General features: G+C 39.9%; 1 protein-coding gene and 1 pseudogene across 1 annotated transcript; both read left to right on the plus strand.

Annotated features, from left to right (window-relative positions):
- Positions 1–1,127, plus strand: LOC145500699 (uncharacterized; annotated as a pseudogene).
- Positions 1,128–15,166: 14,039 nt separating this feature from the next.
- On the plus strand, positions 15,167–18,158 carry LOC145500680 (uncharacterized). The gene has a single exon (XM_081480205.1). It carries the CDS (start codon positions 15,268–15,270, stop codon positions 17,074–17,076), a length of 1,809 nt encoding a protein of 602 aa, XP_081336331.1. The 5' UTR covers positions 15,167–15,267; the 3' UTR covers positions 17,077–18,158.
- Positions 18,159–19,359: the final 1,201 nt, after the last annotated feature.

Raw genomic sequence — 19,359 nt, forward strand, 5'->3', positions numbered from 1 at the left:
CCCATTTTACGGATATTGGACGCCATATTGAATAATTTTATTCCGCAAAGGACTATGGGTCGAAAAGGGGGCATTGGCTTTCATGCTCGCTCGTGGTAATGTGAACTTCTGGAGATTGCGGAGATTTTATTCAGTATTGTCGAGTTCGACGGTATCGCGAAATATATATGGGTGGAGGTGACCATTGCGCCGTGTTTGGCTGTTCGATGATCGGAGAAAGCCAGAAAGGTAATAATTTTCGTTTGCGATTTTCAATAACTTATGTTGAATTTCTGGAAGTCTACAAGTTCAACAACCAAAGCTGCTAAGATCTATGGTGTGCTGGTTTTAAGCTTACCATTAGTTTGGTTCATTCATTCGTTTTTAAACTGATCATATCTAAGCGTAAGAGTTTGTTCAATATTAAATGAAATATATAAAACTTCTGACGGCTGATGCTAACGCTTGTTATTATTGCAGGTGTGTTGTAAAACCACATGTTCAATGTATTAAGTGCATAAGCCGCAGCCAAAGTACTTTAAATTATGGGAACGACTTATCAACCGCAAAGACTTTCGAGTCACAGCAAATACAAGGGTCTGCAGTAATCATTTTGTACTCGGTAAACCAATGGGAGAGCACCCACATCCTGAGCTCTGACTACGGGGATATGGTACAGATAAAGAGACTCATAATCATAATGTTTCAAGAATTATCGAGTCCTGGAATGAGGTTGATGAGCAGAGTGATGTATTTATAACCACTCGAACAGGTGCCATTAAAAGAAAAGCAACAGATTCTCAGACAAGTAGTACCAAATCTAAAAAGCCTGAAGACACTGACAGTAGAAAGGAATTAGCTGAGTCTCTGTCATCGATTTCAAAAGCCTTGGAAAATGATCACACATACTCCATGGATGAGCAAAGTGGAACTTGTATGGAAGAATTTGGTTGTCAAACTAGATTATGCTTGAATTGTAGAAAGGAAATTATGAACATACTTGAGGAAAATGAAAGGCTCAAAAATGAAAATGAACAGCTTCAGAAGTCTCTAACTGAAGCAAACCAAGTAATCACTGAAAGCACCAAGACAGGCAATTGTTCTGTAGACAAAATAAAACATTGATTCACTAATGAAATTATACACTGCCGGGAATAGACAATGATGATTTATTCGAATGGATTTACAATCAAGTAAAAGAAAAAGTGCCCTTCTTGCAATATTACAAGGGACCAGATTCACACAAACTCAAGAGGTATCAGATGGGCAGAAGCAAGAAGCCAGATAAATTGGTTTTAAGATATTTTAAGATTTTCATTTTTTTTACCTGTATTTGTGCATCCACTTAAGATCCTGTTAGTGCCCTCAACGTGTAATAATTAGCTCTAATATATTTGAGGATTTTTTACCTTTTAGATTTTTCTACTTGTGTATGTGTAAACATCCTAATCCTCATGTATCCACTTAAGATTTTATCAGTGTCCCCAATTAGTTTGTCAAAAGCTAAACACCTTAACACTTAAATAAAGTCTTACTATCACTACCGCTGCATGTCCAGAAAGGGTTTTGTCACCTGAAAATGAGCTCCTATTAACACTGATGAAGCTGCGACTTAGTTTAAATAGCCAATTCCTTGGTCATTTGTTTGGAGTGTCATCAAGCCTTGTGACAGTTGTTCTGTCTACATGCTTCCTCTTCTGTCGTTGGAACTCAAGCCTCTCATCTACTGGCCAACACGACAGCAAGCACAGAATTACTACCCGACTGTTTTAAAAAATATAAGAATGTCATAGCCATCATTGACTGTACCGAAGTGCCCATTCAGAGACCTTTATTAGCCCTAGCTAATGGACAGATTTATTCATTTCACAAGGGAAGGCCTACTGCTAAGCTACTAGTTGCCTGTACACCAGTGGGAACTGTTTCTTTTGTTTCATGTGGTGCAGGAGGCGCAATGAGTGATAAAAGACTTGTCAAAAAAAGTGGGATCCTATCCAAATTTGAACCAGGAGATACTGATCTTGCAGATAGAGGCTTCAATATACAAGAACTTCTGCTTCCTTATCAAGTAAACCTCACTATCCCCCCTTTTATGAAGAAAAAGAAGCAGTTTTCCTTGGAAGAAGATGCTCGCATCAAGCAGGTGGCAAATGCTCGAATTCATATTGAGCGGGTGATTGGTAGAGTGACGGACTTTGACACCTTAAGATCGGAGTTACCCCTAGACATGTTTGACCTATTTAACCATATGGCAGTAGTAATGCCATATATATGTACATTGTCTGTTCTGCAGGAGCTGTACAAAATGAACTGGTGAATGCTAGAAACTCGCGCAACCACATCCTTTCTGCTCAAACGAAAATTTCGAGATCCGCAAATGGTTGGTCAATGAGATCGGCATTGAATTCATTCATAAACAGTATTTGTATCTAAAAGCTGCTAAATTGTAAAGACTACTTAACTCAATTTCATCCCAATATTTTTCCTCGTTGATCTGTGATAGCTCAGGGTAGCTGAAAACACCATCCTCCCATCCTTTGATTAATGCATCTGGGTCGGGAAGAATGATTCTCCGTCCCTCTAGACTTCGATAAGCGTTCACTCTCCACTTCTCTTTGACTTTCTCGAACACTCTTGACTACTTTAAGCCCCAATTTACGCGCGAAAACAGCAAGGATTATTAATCCCTGTTTATTTGTGTTGCCTACTGGGACTTCTCTTTCTAACAAGTATGATATCAACTTTTCTACTCCCCAGCTTTTAAAATTATCTTCGTCATTTTCCGCATCTTCCCGATCAAGCGACGCCATCTTGGAAATGATGCCCCCTTTTCAACCCATAGTCCTTTGCGAAATAGATTTATTCAATATGGCGTCCAATATCCGTAAAATGGGCTATCCGTCGTCAAATTTCAATTTACGGGTTAGACGTATATTTTAGCATGCGCCACATGACTTGACCTGTGTTAAGTTGAAATAGACACAGAGCTGATAATTTCGAAATGTTCTAACCTCATTTGCTGTAAAAGGCAGGTCCAGGTTTCTAGTCGATCTCTCACCATTCGTCGCACATAAAGCAGAAGTTTGCTTTTGTTTACATAATGTCCGATGTACATCGCCAACTGTCAACTTATTTAACGGTCGAATACCATGAAACTGTGACCCTCGTTCGACACATATGATCACCACTGCATCTAAGTCAAAAAACGGCTAAGTCATTTGTAGATAGTTGCTTGCTTTGCACTACACCAAAATATTACGTTTGATCATCATGGTTTGATGGCTTGAATCCTTGCTTGCAGCGGTTCCTTGTTCGTCACGCAATTCTGTCATCCCATTTTAGGGGGTAGGGGTGGGACAATTTCTATCCTGATACGTAAGGCTCCGTAAGGCTTGGAATCACTGGGAGCACGCAATCGTGTTGAGTACGAAGAGATTAAATTAAGAAATGAAAAGAATAAATAATTTACCATTGTCCGTGTTGTTATCTTTTACTCGACCACCGCTACCTACATGCCCCTGCGTAATACTGTAACGCTAAACTCATACCTAGGTCTTTTCGCGCTATGCAATTATTTTTGGTTTATATGTAATACAGTGGGCTACCCTCCGGGAAATGGGTGGCGACCGCTTAATGGGGCTAGCCGCTTAAATAGAGGTTGGTGTACCTTGAATATTTAATTTTTCACTATCGGGCTATAAATTTCTTGGTGAACATGGAGTCAATTCAATACAATCATGATAGACGTGTGTTTGAATTATCACTCGTCATGCACCTTCAATTTCAGACTCTTATCTGCCATCGCCCTTTCCAAAACAAAGTTGTTAAATTTTGGGTGGCCGCTTAATAGGGGTAAAGACAATAATGAAACCCTTTTTGGAATGACCAAATGATGGCCGCGGAGGTAACCGGTCAATAGGTGTTTTATTTACAATATTTTACTGACGATAATTTTGGACTGTATTGACAACAGTTCTCTATTTTCTGTTACATACCAATGCCTCGCCACTAAGCAAACAACTGATACGCCAAACAAAATGGCATGGCCACTGCTATTTACTTACGTAATTACTAATTAAATTTAGTCTGTTTTTCTCACGAATTAGACACGTTGTGATTTCCTATTTTCATTTCAGCTAGTTCTTGCTTCATTAATCTATAACTTTTATGGGATATGGCGATTTTCTTAAAATTCTAGTGAGCACAGGTACTAGCTTTATCAGCCGTTGTCTGAAACATCAGAACGTACAACAAACGTGATATGGACCGCGGCCACGTACACTATAGAATATGATTATATAAATATACACATATATTATTATATATATGAAAAAACAGAAGAACAATGATTAAATTGTTTCACTTATGCTGAGAGTACTCTATACAAAATAGATCAAAATGTGCAGCATATGCCGTGACAGCACTGCGTGACGAACAATAACGGCTCTAAGATTGTGCTGCGCCGACACGCTTATCAGCAATGGTCAGCAATCGATCAAACGCAATATTTTGGCGCAGCACAAAGCGAGCAACTATCTACAAATGTCTCAGCCGTTTTAGACTTTGATGCAGTGATGTTCATATGCGCAGAAAGATGGTCACAGATTCATAGTATTCGACCAATAATAGGTTGACAGTAGGCGATGTACATCGGACGTTAACCTTGTGTAAACAAAAGCGAACATATGCTTTATGTGTGACGAATGGTGAGAGATCGACTAGAAACACGTCAAATCGGCTTTGGACCGCCTTTTACAGCAAATGAGGTTAGAACATTTCGAAATTATCAGCTCTGTGTCTATTTCAACTTAACATAGGTCAAGTCATGTGGCGCATGCTAAAATATACGTCTAACCCGTAAATTGAAATTTGACGACGGATGGTCAAATATTTGCATTTTTGACGTACTTTGAAAAGCTCTCGCGTCGCTCACAATCATTTGCCCAAAGAAATAGTTACAGGAATCTGTAGACCATCCTTGTGCAATTCAACCACCAGAAGCTTGGTCCATTTGAAGGTTTCGCACATGGTGAAAATTAATTATATTCACGAGGTACTTTTAAGTGAATGAAATACATGTCTTCGAAATTTAATTATTGTGCACCCAAAAAGACAACGCAATATTCCCTAAACTCAACCCAGTACACATTTAAACATTGCACAAAAATATTTGAGTGTTTTGAAGACGGAAGAATGATGTGGTTTTGCATGCGAGGCTCTCAAACTTGTTTAATAAAATGGTGCGTCAAATGACGATTTTAACGGTATTTGGTAATTTGCATATTTCTCTGAAATAAAAGGATATTTTGCCAAAAAAACTATCCCGTAGTTTTTGTCATGCCCTAGCCTATCTACCATAAAAATATGAGCGAAATCGAATTTTCGATCCTTGCCGAGTTATTTTCCATTTTTATGGACAGGGACTCTTAAGGTCTTGTTATGTGCTTATTGTACAGCAATAGAAATTGCTTCAGTTTTGTCAACTGACTGTTGTTTCTTTTTCTTATGTGTGGCTCCTAGTCACAAAGGCTTTAAACTCTCACGTGACTCCGAAACGACCAATGACCAATGATGAAGTAGAATTTAACAGTTAAACGAGACTTACCTGTAAGGTGAAGTTTGATTGGAATTCTACGAGTCATTGGTCGGGAGTGTAGGAGTTACCTGCCCACCCTATTATACACCATTCTATTTACTGTACTATCCAACCTTCATTCATTTTGTGTGACTACACGCCAATTTGAAAATTGATCTCCCAGGTTCGCGCGCTCTCTCAGGTATCTCCTACACTCCCGACCAATGAATTCCAATCAAACTTCACCTTACAGGTAGGTCTCGTTTAACTGTTGAATTATTGAGGTCCACCATAATACAATAGTAGTAGAAAAGACAAGTATCGCTCTAGTGTTGTAGAAAATAGGACACTGAATTAGAGAATTAGTACTTCGACTAGGTAAAATTGGAGGATTTGATATCCCTAAGTAAACTTTTGATTTCTAAGGCAGTTGAAAGCAAGACTTAAAGGAAAATAAATTTCGAATAATTTGCGTTTTTGTTTTAAAATAAAAACCGAAATCGGTTTTGCACGAGCAAAGTAAACCGGTCTACATTTGGCCAAAGCTTCACGGCGGTCCGTCAGCGAACGTTCTTACAGTTCCGTCACAAATAAAGAAAATAATGTAAATAATAATGAAGAATTTAATTTAGTGAGGTCGAGTATTCAAAGAGTAAAAGTATGCTTCATTCTAGCCTGATATTGTCTTAACAATTGATTTGAGAGTTCCGAAACGATCGGTTCTTAACTTTTTTGAACACGAAAAGTATCAAGAAGATCAAGCAGTGGTGAGCGTTGGTGGGCGTAGCTTAATTAGTCTTAACTTCGGGCGGGATATCTTCAGGTTTTCAGTAAAAAGAGGAATTCCGCGAGGTTGAGAATTGTTAAAAAGAGAGTTGCGCTACCTTGACAGTGAATATTTAGACCAAACTCTAGCGCAATTTCCAAAAAAAGGCTGTTTCTTTCTTCGACACAAATGAATGCGAACATTTAGATGGTCATTGCCGAAACAAATGATATCATTCTTGAAGAAAAACAGCAAATGCCTTGCCAAGAGGTTTCTCATTAAAAATCTATAGAACGTTAAGTTTAAATACTATTTTGTGCGGGAAGTGTTTTCACTCTGTGATTGTTACATTCGCTCTTTGAATGTTTTGTCTTCCAACGTTTTTATGGAGTTTCTATTTGGCATTAAATAATACTCTGCAGAAAAGATAGAAGTTCTTTTGTCTTCACTTTAAGAAGCAAAGTAAAAATGGTATTAAACTTATCTAGACACCATTATTTTATTCACAATTTTAGAAACCAGATTAAGCGTTTTCGTTCAACTGTTGTTCAACTGTTGTTCAACTGATTGTGGCGTGTTAGGATCGTAATGACCTTGTTTACTTCACCGTGCTTAAAAGGAGAACTTTATAATCAATCAAAAATAAAACTTGTTTTAGCGCCCAAGTTGTCGTCGCCATGTTATTAAAGAATTGGTTCCTGCTTTTAGCTGTGCCAATATCGAGTGATACATGTACTTGGGAAGTTTGGAGAACACTCAAGAAGCTAGAGTTGGTCGAAGCGCGGGTGAGTGCAACTCTTACGCTTCTCTCGTGTTTTCCAAACTTCCCGGGTATATCCATAACACGATATACACACACTAAGCATGAAACAATTGTTTAACTGACAGACCACGTATGAAGTATGCATTCAATCAGTAGAAACCGGCTTTCTGCTTAAAATACCGAACCAAATATCAGCTAACCTTTTATACTTACTTAAATCTTATGCTCTTCACAAATAAAACATCTTTTTTCTCTCACACTGTGAAGATATCACTGCTTTTTGATAAAATTTTTCTTTTGTCCCTTTAACTACACTTAAATTTGTTGATATATGATCGAAACATCTTCGGATCTTCTTCGGCAATCTTCGGCAATCTTCGGTAATATTCGGAAAGTGTTCGGAAAGTTCGGAAAATGTTCGGAAAACGTTCGTCTGGCCCTCAGAACAATTTTTGAAAATCTTCGGAAATCTTTGGAAAATCGTCAAAAAGTATGTTTATATGATAAAGAGAATATTACATGTCCGCTTCTCGTGTTGAACTCAATATCTCACTCGTTCGTTGCGTTCACTCGTGAAATATCGTGTTGAACATTCGAAGATAAAAATCGTATCCACGCGCGGGCATGTAATATCCTCTATAAAGATGCACCTGAAAAGTGTGACGATAAGTTTTCTCGGTAAGCTATTGTGACGATAAGTTTTTCCTGCAACACTGTAAATTTCGGACTGAATGGACACTTGAACTGACAACTGGGGGAATCTAACTCTGGAGAGCACTGCTTGGCTGCGGGAACGGAAATTCGTCACGATTTCCTGGTACACGAGGATCTACTTCAATGGTCTTCACTACGGACGTCAAGGAAGAGACATAACTTGGTCCAACAGTAGTTTATTCTGCACTCTAACGTTGAGGGTGAAACTGACATACTGGTCGGAGTAATCGATGTAATCGTAACAATGTAACCGATGTAATCGAAAAAGCTTTACAAACGCACTTGCTTATATATCATCCTTTACACGACGAGTGTTTAGAATATGCTAATGTAACTTCAAATATACAATACGAGCGGAAAGTACTTAATTAAGATAGCGAATTCTAATCAACACCACGAGGCTTTCCAAAACTAAAAATAGAGTGCTAGGATTAAAATTACACAGGCTGAGATTAAGATAGAATAAACTTAGGAAATTAAAAGTGAGATACTTAAATTTGAATTTCTGAATTGGTGTTACCGACAGCAAGGGAAAATTATCCTATGAATAGAAAGCATTAAAACTCCATTAGTGAAAAGTAATTCAGCTGGCTAGTTTCCGAGGGAGCGGAAGGTAGATTTTAATAATAAAAAGAAACTCAAATGACCCGATAACGAACTACTTGTTTTCTAAATGGAAGTTAGTGAAACAGCGTTGCACACGCTCAGGTGTACAAAGGATCGGCAAAGTACAAAGAAGAACAAACTTTAAGATTTCCAGTAGCCAGCTGAAAAGAGGCTACCGTTGGGCTTTTTTCTATAATTTTCCAAATAATAAAGAAATGTCTGTGTAATGGCGAGTTTTCTCATAACAAAAGCTGCAATATTGCTCTGAAAATCGGGAAAATATAGCTCTACAAGAACTGTGAATTGTTGGACTTAAAATATTTATACAAATCTAACATCGTTCTAAAACAGAAAGTTAAACTCTGAAAACACCAAATTTCAGAGAAAAGGTTTTTGAAAATATGGTTACTGTCAGGAGCCATAATCGGGGACGGAGACCGTAAGCGCGCACCATTTCTGGTATTGGGGCTGTCGCTATGATATGGGACAATTTTTCTATTTTTAGAACAAATTGCGCCATCGCCTGCGGCAAACGCGCGTACATGCTGCGAGGATTTTTGCGGTTGCAGCGCGGGGGAATTGGCGTCCCAAATTCCCGAAATTTTTCATGCTTTTGGCCCAGAACTCAAAGCGTTTATGTCTGTTGGAATTTTGCTTAAGTATTTTCGTCGTAAGCTGCTCCAGTTTGAGTGAAGTAAGACAGTGTCGAATTTAGTTATGTCCCGCTTTAAGCTTAAGCTTATACATATCACTGACCAAGTTGTGTTCCGCTGCTTCTTTTACAAGGGCTGTGCATTACTCCACTTTAAATTTCACACATGGTGAAGCTTAACAGCTTTTCAATAACACAGTAAAAGAACTAGCTGGATATAATTAGATACAGCAGCGTTTCAGGACTTCAAAGCTTCCCTCCTCTTCCCACACGCTTGCGAGGAATTCGCCAGTCTATCTCGACCGAAAAGTAAAACAGAACAAGTCGAGAGCGAATAATCTAATTGTTAATTAGAAACCTAGGGAACGTTTTGCACTGACTTTTGAGTTAATTTGTTCCCACTCTTTCTTTTTCCTATCATTACTATTAAATTAAGCAGACTCTAGCAATAAACCTGTAAAAATAGTCTTACGACTTAAAAGCGAAAACTATTGTGAAACTCCAGGCTGTAACATTTCGAAAATACCAAATACTTTTTGATAGGGCTAAAAAGAGGAACGAAAGTATTTCAATTTGAACCAGTGGCTTGGTCGTTCGTCTGAATGTCCCCTGGGCTAAACTTACTGTTATATCGGCAGACAAGTTATCGAGGTCTGTAACTTCCACATGAAAGGTCAATTTAAACGAAGACAAAGATTCAGGAAGATCAAGCAGAGAAAGAATTTTTGTGAAGTTCCATGCGACTGATCAAATGAGAGAATTTAACGAGTTAGCATCATTGAGAAGAAAAGTAAGCTACATTCAATGATCCACAGTTAGATATGTAAAAAGACTTGTAAGTATTTCTGTTCTTGACACAGATTATAAGAGATTCGTTGTCGCGCTCTAATGTTGAACCATAAAGTACAGTCGCAAATACGCATTAATTCAACATGAAACGAAATGAATTCCCTCTAACATTTAACATTTTAATTGTTGTAAGAGTTTCGAGAGTTTTGTCAGGCTGCATAAGGCTGTCAACAGGGCAGGCTGTCCTTTACTCAGGTCACGAGGATGCCAAATTCCCCCCCCCCCCCCCCCACACAGAGGGTGTTGGATTTATGCTGGCTCCACAAGCTGCGAAGTCCCTCATAGGATGGAACCCAGTATCATCCAGGATAATAACAGCAAGGTTTCATACTAAGATCGGAAAAGCAACCTTCATTCAGTGCTACGCACCGACAAACGAAGCTGATGATGAAGCAAAGACTGACTTCTATGAGAGGCTGCAAGCTGTCATAGACAGAATAGCTAGAAAGGACCTGATATTGTTGCTCGGGGATTTTAAACGCTAAGATGGGGAGTAACAACACAATTCTGAGACAGTTATGGGAAAACAAGGTCTCGGTGAAATGAATGAGAACGGAGAGCTGTTTGCTTACTTTTGCTCCTTCAACAAGCTTGTCATCGGCGGAAGCGTTTTTCCGCACAAGAGGGTACACAAGGCAACTTGAACCAGATTGACCATATCTGCATATCATCCAAGTTCAGAAGGTCATTGCTCGATGTTAGAGCAAAGAGAGGGGCCGATGTTGCTTCAGACCACCAACTTCTTGTAGGCAAATGCCGTTTGAAGCTGAAGAGCTATAACACTGGCATGCAGAAAATAAGCCACAAGTACAACATCAGGATGCTGAAGGACGATGAGACAACGAACAGATTCCAACTCACCATCTCCAACGAGTACCAAGTTTTGGAAAGCCTGCAAGAAAATGAAGAGCATCGGGAGGAAAGAGAGAACCACAGTACAGTCAACGAAATGTGGCAGGGCATGAAAAATGCATGGAAGGAGATGTGTGAGGAAACGCTGGGAAGAGAGCGCAAACAGCATAAGACCTTTTTGAGACTAGACACCCCGAAGAAGATAGAAGCCAGGAAGAAGGTGAAGGAGATGTTGAATCACTGCAGAACACGAGCTAAGAAGGCAGAAGCTCGCATCAGATACCCGGAAGTCAACAAGGAAGTTAAACGTAGCATCAGAAACGACCGAAGAAACTTTGTGGAAGACCTCGCGCGACATGCAGAGGAGGCATCAGGCAGAGGCGATGCAAAAGAGCTATATTCCATCACAAGGAAACTGGCAGGTGATAGAAAGATCCCAGACAGACCTGTCAGAGATAAGAGCGGAGAGTTGCTCACTGGCCAGGAAGAACAGCGAAAAAGGTGGGCACATCATTTCAAAGAATTACTCAATAGACCTCCGCCAAGCGAGATGCCCAACATACAACCAGCCGACACACCTTTGCAGGTCAGCGAGAATAAGCCAAGTAAAGCAGAGATCAAGAGAGCCATCAGACAACTGAAAAATAGAAAAGCAGCTGGTCCCGATGGCATACCATCAGAAGCCATCAAGGCAGATTTAAACACCTCGACCAAGATGCTATATGAGCTGTTTGGCAAGATCTGGGAAATGAACGAGATCCCAGACGATTGGAAAGAAGGCTACCTAATCAAACTTCCAAAGAAGGGAGATCTGAAGGAATATAAGAACTGGAGAGGCATTATGCTGCTGCCAACGGCGGGAAAAATACTGAATAGGATAATTCTGGAGAGGTTGAAAGTAGAAGTGGACAAACGATTGAGGGAAGAACAGGCTGGGTTCAGGAAAGATAGGTCATGCGCAGATCAAATTGCCACCCTGAGGATCATCCTGGAGCAGTCGTTAGAGTGGAACTCTCCTGTTTATGCGACCTTTGTGGACTATGAGAAGGCATTCGACAGCGTTGCTAGGGAAGTGTTGTGGAAGCTGCTACGCCACTATGGCATCCCAGAGAAATACATCACTCTTAAACGGAAGACCTATGAGAAGTGCACCTGTAGAGTCATCCACAACGGAGTTCTTTCAGAACTGTTTGAGAAGCTCACTGGAGTGCGCCAGGGTTGCTTGCTGTCGCCCTTCTTGTTCCTGCTTGTCATCGACTGGATAATGCGGAGGACGACAGGAAAACATCAGGATGGCATATAGTGGACACTCACGACTCGGCTAGAAGATCTGGAATTCGCCGACGACATCGCCCTTCTCTCACATAACCACAGGAGCATGCAATCCAAGCTAACAAGACTGGCAAAAATCTCAATGCAGACGGGCCTTAGGATCAGCAAATCCAAGACGAAGGTGATGAGGGTTAAAACCAGGAATACAGACAGGATAGAATTAGATGGGGATGAAATCGACGAGGTGGAGGACTTTGCGCACTTTGGAAGTAACATCAGCAAGGACGGTGGATCTGATCAGGACGTACGAGTGAGGATCGGAAAGGCAAGAACTGCATTCGCCATCTTGACACCTGTTTGGAGATCAAAAGTGATTTCCAGAAAGGCCAAACTACGGATATTTAACACCAACGTAAAGTCGGTCCTTCTTTACGGCTCTGAAACGTGGAGAGTAACAAAAGAAAACTCCACCAAACTGCAGACCTTTGTCAACAAATGCCTGAGATCCATAATGGGCATCCACTGGCCAGAGATCGTAACAAATGACGAACTATGGACAACAACTGAGCAGGAAAGGATCAAGATTCAGATAAGAAGGCGAAAGTGGGGTTGGATTGGGCACACCCTCAGGAAAACTAACTGCAATGTGACCAAGCAGGCACTGAGATGGAACCCACAGGGGAAGAGGAGCCGAGGCCGTCCCAGAAACAGCTGGAGGAGGACGCTAGATGACGAGGTGAGCAAAGCAGGCTATACCTGGTGGCAGCTTGGTTTTTCAAATAGCGCGAAATCTAAAACAGAATTATTCTCGGGTTAGAACAAGAAAAATACCAAAAATTTAAAAACGATCTCTGGCTAAAAATGTTTATAGATATACGAGCTTTCGACTGTTAGATCTACAAAATTGCGAACCATGCGTGGTTCCATGAACATTCTATTGACTTTAACAACGCCTCCTTAATTGACAAAGGCAGTTTCCGAATAAGGAAAACATTAAAATCGTGGCATACTATGGTGACTCCAAATGCCGTCAACAATTCCTGCCCCTGGGCAATACAACATTCTTTTTACACACATTCATAATTAATTTACATAGTCCATTCTTTTTGTTTTTACTCATTTATATTCATATTTCGTCATTCATCTTTACCCGTCGAAGACTGTAGATCTAACAATCCAAAACTCGTATTTCTATAAACATTTTTAGCCAGAGATCGTTTTTAAATTTTTATTATGCTCAACCCTGGCTACGGTCCTTCAATATTTTTAAGAAAAATACCGTGCTGAACTTAACGAGTAATGGCCGAGTTATATCTTCAAGTTGTGCAGTCGTCAGGTAGTCGTAATTTAAATACTTCAATATTCAGTTCACAAATTATCAAACTTGTCACTACTCAACATTGAAAACAAGTTGGGCAAACTTGTCAATTTTTTATACTCAACCAAATGATCTTTTTGCAGTGTGACTGTTTTTCATTGCTGAGCTGCTTGTAAAACCCACTCACCAGGAACTGAAGTCTGGTATTGGCAAGGCAGGTTAAAGACACACATCTTTGGTGAAGAAAAAACATCGAGAAAAAAGAAAAATGCCCAGAGCTATAGTGATAGCTCTTCAAAATCATTTTATTTAAGTGCTAAGGGAATATTGTGCACAATTCTTGGTGAATACAGTCCCTTCTATGTTTTAAAGCGATTTTCGTTGTGTTTAATTAGCCATCAATTTTACTTTGGGTCCATGACAATCTTCGAGGCAGCAGACTTAAGGTTTTCCGTATACGAGCTCATTTACATTTGAGGCAGATTAATATTATGTCATTGAAAGTAGACAGTTACAGGATAACAGTGATAACAAATTTTTATCACATAATATAATAGTAGCAGAAAAGACAAGCATCGCGCTAATACTTTAGAATATAACTAAAAGACACTCAACAGAGAATTAGAACTTCGACCAAGTAAAATTTAGAGGCTTTAATTAATATCCCTTACACCTTTTTATTTCTGAAGCAGATGAAAGGAAGTCTTAAAGGAAAATAAATTTCGAATAATTTGCCTTGTTTATTGACATAATCCATCGGTAGAATAGTTACGCACCGAAATCCGTTTTGCCGAGCGAAGTAAACCCGTCTACATTTGGCCAAAGCTTCATGGCTCTCAATCAGCGAACGAACGTTCGTTCGTGCAGTTCAATAAAATAACGAAAATAAGAGAATTTAAATTAGCAAGATCGAGTTTTAAAAGTAAAAGTATGCTTCATTCTTGGCTAATATTTTCTTAATTAACAATTGATTTTAGAGTTCAGAAACGAACGGTTCATAATTTGTTGAAGAGGAAAAGCATCAACAAGATCAAGCAGCGACGAACGCTGGTGGGCGTAGCTTAATTAGTCTTAACTTCGGGCGGGATAAAAAGAGAAATTCGGCGATGTTGAGGATTATTGAAAAGCAAACCGCGCTACCTTGACAGTGAACATTTAAACCGAACTCTGGCGCAATTTCCAAAAAAGGCTGTTCCCTTCTTTTGCCACAAATGAATGCGAACATTAGATGGCCAGATAAAGATGAAAATACATCAGTCAACACTGCGTCAACAGTTATTTCGCATCATAAACATTTGCCATATTGTTTTCGCTTACATTTGTCATTTTTCCATCAGGTCAATATTATATTTCTCCTTGAAGTTTGACTGGTTTTCATTTACACTGAGACTACTTACCAGGATCTACAGTTTCCTATCAAGGTTGGTTGAAGTCTATGCCAAAATAGATGATAATGTCTACTGTCAGTTAAAGCAGTTTAATAATAGCATGGAAAGTTAATTTCTTTTTTCGTGTGCCGCGCATTGCATATGTAGACGTTGTGATGATGTGATAAATTTGAACGCCATACAACACGTTTTATCTTCACCTGTCATTGCTCTAACATTGTCGTAAGATATTTAGGCGCTTACATTCAACAATATGATGTGTTCTCAACGTTATAAATTTATCTCGGATCACAAGAAAGGAACGTTTTCCTTCGAGAAAAGGAAAACTTTTACATTTTTAATTTATTTCTAACTTAATGGAATATTTGGGTTCTTTACTTGTCTTGTGCTGGCACAAATGGAATACAAGACATCCCGACGAAAGCAACTTGTATTGAATGGAAAATTAAACTGAACACAAAAACTTGCTCATCAATAACTGCGTGTTTGCTTCTATCTATATCAGTCTATCTCTTTATGGAGGTGCCTTACTTATGACGGCCGGACGTACCATAGCATGCTCGCTAAAACTTTTATTAAATTTAGCTACTGTTCTACCTGTTTTTCGAGATAATGCCCTCACAAGGAAGGAAGAAGTTCCTACCGCCCTGTTGGAGGGCTCGACACTGCCCTTTGTGCGGGGATTAGCCTGGAACCCGACTGTTTATCCAAATTGCCGGTTTAAACATCGTGGCAAATGTTTTCTGTCAAGTAGAGTGCAATACATGGCCAAAGGGACAAGCAGTTTTAACTTGGGCAGACACTTGCTGTCTTGTGGCGATATAGCGACTAATCCTGGACCTAAAGGGACGAAAACTTCACCGAAATATCCTTGTGGGGAATGTCAGAAAGCAATAAGAAACAACCAGGACGCCATTTTGTGTATCACCTGTAACAAATGGTCGCACGCCAAATGCCTACCAATGTCTCGTCCTATCTTTCAATACTATCTAGAAAGGCCTGACATTGAATGGTGCTGCTCCGCTTGTGCTCTTCCGCCATTAAGTGATTCTTTCTTCGTAGTAGACTCGGAAGGAGAGGCATTATCCAGTATAATGGAAACCAATCCACCGGAAAGTGATCAAGAGAGATTAGTACAAGACAATGCTGCCGAACAGCCGCTGTCTGAAGACGAGGAAATCATTGCGGATAACGCTCAGCTGGAACTTTTAAGGAGATATCACGGTAAGGATCTTTTAATTGCCCATCTGAACATTAACAGCATTCAAAATAAATTCGAAGAACTCAGGAGTACTATCAAGACAATTTGCGCTCACATAATGTTTATCAGCGAAACAAAGATTGATGCAAGCTGCCCGAATGCTCAGTTTACAATACCGGATTATTCCCTTTATCGTAATGACAGGAAGAGAGGCGGTGGTGGAATTATGGCTCTAATATCAACATCACTCAGTACGAAACGGCTTAAGCTCGACAAGAATTTCAAGACATTGGAAATCATTGCTTTTGAGGTTAAGACAGAAACAGGCAGTATGGTAATTATCGGTATTTATCGTCCCCCGAGGGCTTTATGCGGTGAATACCAACTGTTACTTGAAAATGAACTCAGTGAAGTTTGCAATTGGGCAAGTTTACAAAGCAACTTTGTCGTAGCTATTGGCGACCTGAATCTGGACAGAATTTGGCCTGACAAACCTGAGGGCAAATTACAACTGGATTTAGAAGTCGAACAAGGTTTTCAGTGCCTAATTACTAAGCCAACAAGGATCGAAAAGCGCGGAACAACAATAACGAAGAGTCTTACTGATGTGTTACTCAGCAACAGACCTGAAGTTTTTCGGTGTTCAGGCAACTACTATCCCTGCCTGACTGATCACTGCCTCATTTATGGAGTCCTAAAGCAGAAAATAAATCCTAACAAACCTAAATTTATCACTTTCAGAAGTTACAAGAACTTTAACTCTGATGTTTACCAGCAGCTTTTGTCCTCGTCACCTTGGCACATAGGGCAATTGTTTGACGAAGTTGACGATCAAGTACATGTCTGTAATCTGCTAATTAATGACATACTGGATGAAGTGGCACCTGTGAAAAGAATGAGAGTGCGTGATAAGGACGTTCCATTCATGACATCCGAATGGAAAAAAGCAATCAGGACCAAACCAAAGGCCACGGCAAGGTATTTAAAAAACAAGACACCGGACAACTGGGAGCTCAGACGAAAGTCTAGCAACGAGGCAACTAAACAGAGAAGGACAGCGATAAAGGAATATTGGAGGAAAAAGACAGAGGACTTGAAAAACAACCCAAAGGCGTTTTTCAAGACTTTCAAACCTTTCTGAAGTACAAAGGGCTGCACAGAAAGAGAAGATATTCATTTAAATGTGAATGGAAATGTGATAAAAGACCAAAAGCAAGTTGCGGAAGTACTAGTAGAGCATTTTGCTACGTTAGCAGAAGGAATAGGAGGTGCGGCAGTTGAGCGTAATTCAATGGAAGATTTCAAAGATCACCCTAGCGTTCAAAAGATCCAACGGGAGTACGGGAACTCGACGCAGACCATCGAAATCAAACCTGTTACGCAAGGGCAGGTTCTCGCTGTTCTTGAATCGCTGAACATAAACAAAGCTACTGGCAGTGGCGGTATTCCATCTAAAGCCCTGAAAATAGGAGCGCAACAGTTGTCCAAACCAGTCACGACCCTTTTCAACTCGTCTCTAAGTACTAGCGTGTGGCCCAGTGCTTGGAAGAAGGGGGACTGGACCCCGGTGTACAAAAAAGAGGACAAGCTTTCTAAAGAGAACTACAGGCCAATTACCATCCTCCCATGTCTAAACAAAGTTCTGGAAAAACTGGTGGGTCAACAGATAGCCGCAGGTTTTGACTCAGGCATGTATGAAAACTCGATTGCTTATCGTAAACATTACAGTTGTGAAACTACCTTGATTACCCTGGTTAAGGCATGGAAGAAGGCAAAGGACGAGAGTCTTGTTGTGAACATTCTTTCCACTGACATGTCAAAGGCGTTTGACTCTCTGCACCCACCACTGCTGTTGAGTAAGCTTAAAGCATACGGTTTCAAGGACGGACTTAAACAACTCCTGAAAAGCTACCTTAGTGACAGATACAATCATATCAAAATGGGCAACCAAGTCAGTTCGTACAGGATTGTGAACAGAGGCTGGGGACAGGGTAGAGCCCTTCCCTTTCAGAACGACCTCCCCTTGTGCAAAGCAACCAGACCATCTATGTACGCTGACGATCACCAAATCTACCACAGTGGTCATGATCTAGTGGAGGTTACATCCAAGCTTAGGGAAAGTGCGGATCAGGCAACAAAGTGGTACGAGTCCAACTTGCTGGCCGGAAACCTGAAGAAATATCAGACGTTCAACATCGGCTGCAACAAGACAACTGATTCAGGCACTAGTACAGTGATCTATACTGACAATCAGAAAATTAAGACCGCAGATACTCTTATACTTTTAAGGGTAATTATTGACTCCAAACTGAATTTTTCGGAACACGTTAGCTCAGCCTGCATAAAGGCAAGTCAGAGAATCTGCGTACTAATGCGACTAAGGAATTCCCCACTAAGGCCAAACTTCAGTGATACAAGTCAGCTGTACTACCGTACCTTACTTATTGTCACCTAGTGTGGCACTTCCGCAGAGCTAGCGATGCACGTAAACTTGAACGACTACAGGAAAGGGGCTTGAGGGCCGTTTACAAGGACAAGCATGCTAGCTATACTCAGCTACTGGAGAGAGCCAAGTTGCCAACTCTAGCGAAAAGGCGTTTACAAGACATCTGTATTCTCATGTATAAAGTTAAACAATAGCATCTGTAACATTTTTAACGAGCATATTTCTGCATACAACCTGAGACAATCAGATTTTTCTACTCCTAGATACAACTGTTACTTATGGGAAGCACTCTGTGCGTTAAGTAGGACCCAAATTGTGGGGCAAACTGTCTATGGCTGACAGATCAGCCAGGTCACTGCAGGCTTTTACAAACTATATTCGCAAAAGGGATGTAACTCGCTTCATGGACACCGGCTGTAAGGGCTGCATCCTATGCTGCACATAATGCCCTTCAAGTCATTTATTTTTTTTATTGTATTAATATTAGTATTAGTATAGTTTTTTAGCAGTGTCCCCCAATTAGTATGGTGTATTATTTCCAGGCTATAAGGTTTTTTCGACACTTTAATAAAGTTCTCACTCACTCACTTCCCTCAAAGTATTAAGCTCGTCTTTCGCAACAAAAAAATATCAGATCTTTTAACAAAAAAATAAAGCAGTGAGAGTATATTGTTTATAACTATAGCTTTTTCACTTATCTTCCCAACACAGAAGTTTGGAAAGAACTTAGATTGTTTAGATTGCTTTATGATATTTGTTTTACAATGCTATGACAATCACTCTTTGCTCGTCAAAGAGCTTGAAAATAAATGTAATTTATCTAGTGAACACGTTATACCCATTCCACGCCAATTTAGGTCTTTTGGTGCACATCCAAGGTTAATCAAAGTTTGCAACAAAAAATTACGGATCACTAATTGCGCATTTGCTTCCTGTTTTATATCAATTATCTTATCATATTATTTTCTTTACAGCATA

Source organism: Orbicella franksi, chromosome 10, assembly GCF_964199315.1.
Source record: "Orbicella franksi chromosome 10, jaOrbFran1.1, whole genome shotgun sequence".
Taxonomy (NCBI): Eukaryota; Metazoa; Cnidaria; class Anthozoa; order Scleractinia; family Merulinidae; genus Orbicella; species Orbicella franksi.